General features: G+C 42.5%; 1 protein-coding gene across 1 annotated transcript in view; it reads right to left on the bottom strand.

Annotated features, from left to right (window-relative positions):
- RNF175 (ring finger protein 175) overlaps positions 1-7,043 on the bottom strand; it is a 28,536-nt gene that overhangs the window by 9,244 nt on the left and 12,249 nt on the right. The window contains exons 4-5 of the mRNA XM_006770145.1: positions 4,769-4,923; positions 2,012-2,119 (exon numbers count right to left, since the gene is read on the bottom strand). Coding sequence (XP_006770208.1) covers positions 2,012-2,119; positions 4,769-4,923 — 263 coding nt within the window. The remainder of the gene's footprint in view (positions 1-2,011; positions 2,120-4,768; positions 4,924-7,043) is intronic.

Genomic DNA, 7,043 nt, shown 5'->3' with positions numbered 1-7,043 from the left:
ATATATATATGCTTTATTTACCCCTTGTAGCCCCCTCACCTCCACCCCAGGCCCTCACTACACTATAGTCTGTGTCCATGAGTTATGCATGTATGTATACAAGTTCTTTGGTTAATCTCTTCCTACCCACCCCCGCCTTCCCTCTGAGATTCGACAGTATGTTCCATGCTTTTATGTCTCTGGATCTATTCTGTTCATCAGTATATATATGCTTTATTTACCCCTTGTAGCCCCCTCACCTCCACCCCAGGCCCTCACTACACTATAGTCTGTGTCCATGAGTTATGCATGTATGTATACAAGTTCTTTGGTTAATCTCTTCCTACCCACCCCCGCCTTCCCTCTGAGATTCGACAGTATGTTCCATGCTTTTATGTCTCTGGATCTATTCTGTTCATCAGTTTATTTTGTTCTTAATATTTCACATATAAAGTGAAATCATGTGATACCAGTCTTTCTCTGACTGGTTTATTTCATTTAGCATAATACTCTCTAGGTACCCCCATGCTGTCTCAAAGGGTAAGAGATCCTTCTGTTTTACTGCTGCATAGTATTTGCCTGGGTAACTTTACAACTAGGAGTGTGGGAGGAGTGAAGATGATCTTCCCTCCAAGTCCAAGGGAGCAGGTGTTGATAAAAAGTATAGTAACAAACTCATGGCTCCACGGAAGAGGATCTCAGTGCAATGATAATCAACACTTCAGAGGGAAAAAATAATTCCTTCCCAACCTGCAGGGTTAAGGCCTTGGTATTCCTCGTTGCAGGAGCAGTCATGGTTAAGGATCTTAAAATCTTATGAGATAATATAGCCTTGGGACAACATAGTTTCAAGTGACTTAATAAAAGCCCTTACAGTATTTTTGCATTCACTCAAAGACAGTACGCTAAAGAAAGAAATCAGTGTCTTTCTCTATCTTAAACTAGCAATTACAGATCTGTACAGTTACTTTCTATCCCTTTCCAGCTAGAAAGTGGTAGGAGCTCCTGTTCCGACAGCTTCACGAAGTGCTTATGAAATCGGATTGCGCTGTTGCCATAGGAAGAGTCCCTTCCACCAGGGCTGGCGCTCTCTCCCATCGCCTCCTTATTTTATGAGTTAAGGGTTGCTAATCTCTGCCTTTCAATTTCTATTATGGCCACAGAGTAACTTTGATGTGAGAGGCATCTGGTGAGTTTCTGTGTGAGCTGGTGTCCATAGCTATGCCGTGTGACTGAAAGGCCCTTTCCTGAACACAGGTTGATGACACAGCCTCAGCTTTTCGGTGAGGGCCTTCTCCACAGCACATCTCAGCCACCCTCTCCCTAATGGGAACTTGGTCTGAGTCATAGATACAATGATCCCGATTCCTTTATTTCCCCCAAGATTTTCTTGCTCTGTTATCTCATTACTTCCCTTTCAATGTCTAAGCACTCACTTTTCTCCTTTTCCAACTGTCCCCAGCAAAAGGGATTTCATGGGTACTAGAAACAAAATTCCAGAGCTGTACCGTCCAATGAAAATATAGATTGGAACCCTGGCCAGTGTTGCTAAGTGGGTAGAGCATTGATCTTTGGATTGAAGGATCTTGGGTTCAATTCCCAGTCACGGGCACATAACAGGGTTGCAGGTTCCAGGCAACCAATCAGTGTGTCTCTTCTACATCAATGTTTTATTTTCTCTCTCCCTCCCTCCCTCCCTCCCTTTTCCCAGCTCCATCCCTTCCACTTTATTTAAAATCAAATGGAAAAAATATCCTCACTCTTTGGGTGAGGATTTAAAATCAATCAATAAAAAGAAAGTGAAAAATATTCATTTGTCATAAAAGTTGTTACATGCATGGGTATCTTCTCAATAATTTGCATGGATCATTAAGCTGTATAACTTCCTTTGGAATGTTCTTTTCTAGGTGGAGTAAGGAGGGGTGTTTTTTTAAAAAGGCAAATAAGCAAGATATAGATACAGAGAACTTGACCAGATGAATGTTCCAAGCAAGTGCTTGGAGATATTCATGTCCTCATGGGAGATACTTACTTGAAAAATAAATGAAGTCCACTCAATGAAAATATGATAGCCAAATAACCCACAACACCAAATATGTAGCTGAGTTTATAGATGAGAAGAAACCATTTGTAGACCAATCTGTGGAGTGAAAAATGGAGCAAAACACAGAGCATGATATAGGATAAAGTGTTCCATCTTTTTCAAACATTGTCATAAGCCAGTGTTGAGTTTCTAAAATTTTATTATGTAATACAAAGAACTTAAGTATATTATATCAGCCACCATGTACATGTGTTTCTGTGTATATGCATATATAAATTCATGGTGATTTACCCATCTTCCTCAAGTGAAAATGGCCTTCAGGGATGGTTACTCTACCTGGGACCCTGCCTCCTCCTTCCCTCCTTTTCCCACTTGGCTCCAGGGTTAGTTAACTTAGAGTGCTTGTGGCAGGAGTACCTTGGAGGGACAAGCAAAGTTGGGAGAAGTCAAGAGGAGACTGCACCTCCTCCAGGAGTTACTCTTCCTCCTGCTCCTCCTGCTGCTCCCTGCCCCAGAGCAAACAACCTCAGCCCTCATCCCACCTCGTTTCCATCACAGAGCCCCTCCCCTAGCCCTGGGATGAACTGGCAAGAGTGCTTCAGCCTCGTTTTTTTCTGCTCCTTGGATGCCCTGACCATGACCTCTCTTAAGGCCTTTCTTCTTCCCACAGGGCCTCGGTGGGGAAGTGAGAGGATGGGGATGGAGGGTGGAGTAGAGATGATCTAGAAGGGAACCCTGGACCCTGTTCGCTCCCCTCACCCCTAGCAGTAAAACCCTTAGAAAAAGCTATGCAGTGGGCCACACGGCTGCTTCATGCCTGGGAGGATGTGGAAGGAGGCTGGCGCTCAGTTCCATTCCTGGTGCGCCACAGCACAAGTCCCCCCAAATATCACCCCCTAAATTTTCCTCCTTTTAGGGGTACAGGTTCCCAGAGTCCAGAACTTCCTTGTTAATTTGATGACTGATAAGCCAGGATGGAAACTGGGGTAGGGCTTCAGAGCAGTGCCCACAAAAACACTTAATGGGATCAGGCCAACCTCTTTGTGGCCTATTTTTGAGCCTGAACATTGCTTGACAGACAACCTGACCGAGTAGAGACGAAACCCACTTCTCCTCATCTGGGACTCTGCCCCTCAGCAGGGGCTTGGTGTGCTCTTGGGGAGGAACAGCCGGTTTTTAAACTGCGTTGGCGCCGGAGACCACTCCTCTGGGATCTGCCTTCCGCACCATGCACATTTGCTATAATGTGATGACTAAGCAAAGATCCATAAAGATCCTTAGGCCCATTACCTCTACTCAATGAGTTTCTGTATCCTGACTGCTTTTCTAAAAGAGAAGGGGCCTAATTAGCCTCTTCCATTTTTTCTCTCCAAGCGGCAGCTGGGTCTGCTTAACATGGGAGTGGAGTGGCTTGGCCCTGAGACTACTGCAGGGCTCAGAGCTCCGCGGGCAGGAAGAAGCAGACAGGGATGCACTGTGGGCACAAGAAGCAGAGGGTGTGGGACCCCGGCCATCTGAGCTATAGGAGCCATGGGGGTAACAAGGCAGCACTTGGGTATTTCCTGGAGTGAAGTTGGGCGTTGAATGAGCTGATGTGCACAGGACTGCGTTTCACCAGGGGAATGCATGATGCATTGGAAAAGAGAACTGCTTTCATTGAGATGCAATATAGACTATATCCAGGGGAGGAAAAGAAGCACATTTCAAACTTAGATCACATCGCAAATCTTAAATAACTGACAACATTCTGTAGGAAGGAAGGGTCCCAGCTGTCCATTTGCTGATGAGGGAACCAGGCTAAGACCTTAGACTGGCCAGTATAGAAGGCCTCCTAACACCACCCCAAGCACTTCCCAATGTGGGGTTAAGTGTAAGTACTCAGAAGCCTAAATTCATTTATTTGAATTTCAGTCTTTATCATTACATGTATTGATCTAATTCCTCTTACAGCATATTTTTCCTTCTTCATACTAGAGGAGAAGCTGATTTTGTCTCTCCCACTTTTTTTAGAGGATTAAACACAAACAACTGAATGGCTAAATAATCATAAAAATATTTTACCAGCGTTTATGACTTATTTTCCAACAAAGATCAACATTTGGCATTGTCTTATTACCATTAAACTCTTTACTTATTTTCTCTTTCTCCTATTTCAGTTTTAGCTGGAATTGGGTTCAGATCTTATCTAAAGAACAAGGAGAGGGAGAGCAAGCTGTGGGCACATTATAAGCACTTTGGAAAGATGTGAATAATGTGATGAAATTATATAAATGTCCAGAGGTTGACAGTGGTCATTAAAGCCTCATTTGTTATGAGAGTAATAAATCATTTCTTATGATATAAACCTCATGCAGAGTTGTTAAAAATACGGACTTCTAACTCTTGCTCTGTTATAAAATGTGCCTGACAACTTATAGTGGAATAAACAAAATGCTGAGTTAAAAATAAACATGCAAATAGTGCTCTGGAAAACTTAACAGTTTCACTTCTCTTTCTCCTGGCCTTCACTACTTAATAGCTAAAGTAATAAATTTTACAGGCATGTCTGAATCACCATTAAATAATGAATGTGAACTGAGAGTGGTATGGCTAATCTCCAAACAGTTTTGTTACTGAAGACAAAAAAAAAAAAAAAGCATAACATCCTCCCCCCCTTGCCCCCCTTCCAGGAAAATGGAAATTAAATATACTTCTTAGTGTTTACAATAAAGGGCATGGTGGAGAAGAAACAAGTAGAATACCTACCGGGGTGTTCTCCCGGAGAGGGGCTTTCGCGTAGCTCTGAAGAGGATGTAACTGGTGATAACCGAGAACATTCCCCACATGGACAGAAACCGCCACCAGTAAAGTTTTATTGTGAAATACAAAGGGACAACCCACATCTGCAACAGGGTCACCAGCTGTTAGAGAAATGAACAGAAAGTCTCTTTCAATGGCTGAGGGCCCAGAAGGGCATGCCCATCGTCAAATGATTCCGAATCCTGTCTGTAACCCTCAACTGGTTAACCATTCAACTGCAAACGCCTCTGTAACATGCACATGGAGCGGGCTGGCACAATTATCTGAAAATTCGAATGGGAAATAATTCAAAATATCCAGCTTCTGACACTTTTTGGGGATATTTCAGATGAAAGTAACTTTAGGCTTGGACTGCTGTGTGATTTTGGATAAAGGAGGTGCCTTTCAATTGTAAAATGGGAGATAACAATGCCTGCCCCGCCTGCCTATGCTGACTGACTGAGGTGAGAGGGGATCCGAGGAAATCCCTGAAGGGAAAGCGCCCTGCAAACAGTGCTGCAGGGAGCTCAGGGGCTGGTGTTACTATGGGCACACGTGCAAATGCACCGAGATCTCCAGGCAGGAAGTGGTGTCCCAGCAGCTTCTGGGAGGCTTCTGCCTGCTGTCCCAGTGCACAGGGTTAACCCTGCAATCCCGACTGTGCTGTTACCTCAACCCTGACTATTAGATTTGCAACCCACCATTTGCTTCTTGTCTTTCCTCTTTGGTTTCTGCTGCCTTTTCCAGGCAGCCCTAAGATGTGGGTCAGACTATTTCCTGTCCCTCTGTGTGTAACCCCTTTGTGGTCTATACCACTGACCTGAGTCCAAGTAGCCATCAGATGGTTCTGTAAGTTGGCCGACCTCAAGCTCACATGGCAGGAAGCAGGACTACACTGATGGGCTGGAGGTCAGTGACTTGATATGGTTACCATAGTGACTGACACTCCTATTTGTTAGATTGATTGGCCCTAAAACCAGCTATTCACCCCTCCTGTGAAAAGCGGATAGGTTTAAACAATAGCAATCATCTTTGGTCTTTTATGTTTTATCACCTGTAGACTAACCACCTATTATTTACTCAGCACCAGTAAGAGAAGGGAATGGCAACGAGGTTTTAGTTTCAGGTATGGACTTTAATTGGTGGTGGCACCTGGCAATGCTCTGTTGAGGAGGATTCTAAGCGTGGGTCCTGGTTTTGTGGTAAAGAGTATCATGATTGATTAATTATGCCTGCCAGGATGTAGAAAGAGTTGTTATAGCATGCATGTCACATATGTCATCTGGGTATAAACAAAGACTGATGTCATTTATTTGTTGTCTTTACTCTCTTCATCTTTGTAATTAAAGAAGGTGGCCTTACACAATGAAAACTTTCTAACAGAAATTGTCTCAATATATTTAAAGTCTTATATTTATTAGTAGAAACTAAATCAGCGGTTCTCAACCTGTGGGTCGCGACCCCTTTTGGGGTCGAATGACCCTTTCACAGGGGTCACCTAAGACCATCAGAAAATACATATATAACTACATATTGTTTTTGTGATTAATCACTATGCTTTAATTATGTTCAATTTGTAACAATGAAATTGGGGGTCACCACAACATGAGGAACTGTATTAAAGGGTTACGGCATTAGGAAGGTTGAGAACCACTGAAAAAATATATATGAAGTAACAAATAAACCCTTTTTAAGTTTGAAAAAGATAAAAGGAGGTAGCTTTTTAAAAAAGAGTGTATGGATGTATTTTTGGATCTTCTAGTAAGATCTTGGTTATAATAGTCCAAAGGTCAATAACCAAATTTGATAGGATTTCAAGATGTAAATGAAAAAGGCAAGGCCACAGCCATTCTCCTTTCCATGTCAAATAAGAAGACATTTCCCAGGCTTTTCATTCTCTTTTAATTGCTTCATCCCTAGAAACAACCTGGATCTGAAATCATAGCATCGCTCTAAATCTTTCAGAGAACAGTACAGTTGTCATTATACGTATGCATTCAAACAAAAATACACATGGAGCAAATCTGAGGTAACTACCTAAAGAGTTCAGAAAAAATATCCTATAACCTGCTTTTTGTTTTAGAATTCAAGGCAATACTTCCAAGGAAGGATATATATTCTTTACTCTTGCCAGAGTTAGTCAGATAATTGCTTTAATTTTCCACCCTACTTTGTGGGTATGGTCAAAGCTAATGAATGGGTTTTCACCTTTATTTATGATATATATATATATATATATATA

The sequence above is a fragment of the Myotis davidii genome, unplaced genomic scaffold (genome assembly GCF_000327345.1).
Source record: "Myotis davidii unplaced genomic scaffold, ASM32734v1 scaffold323, whole genome shotgun sequence".
Lineage (NCBI taxonomy): Eukaryota > Metazoa > Chordata > Mammalia > Chiroptera > Vespertilionidae > Myotis > Myotis davidii.
The sequence above is the reverse complement of the archived record's forward strand: the minus strand, read 5'-3'. Positions and strand labels throughout refer to the sequence as shown.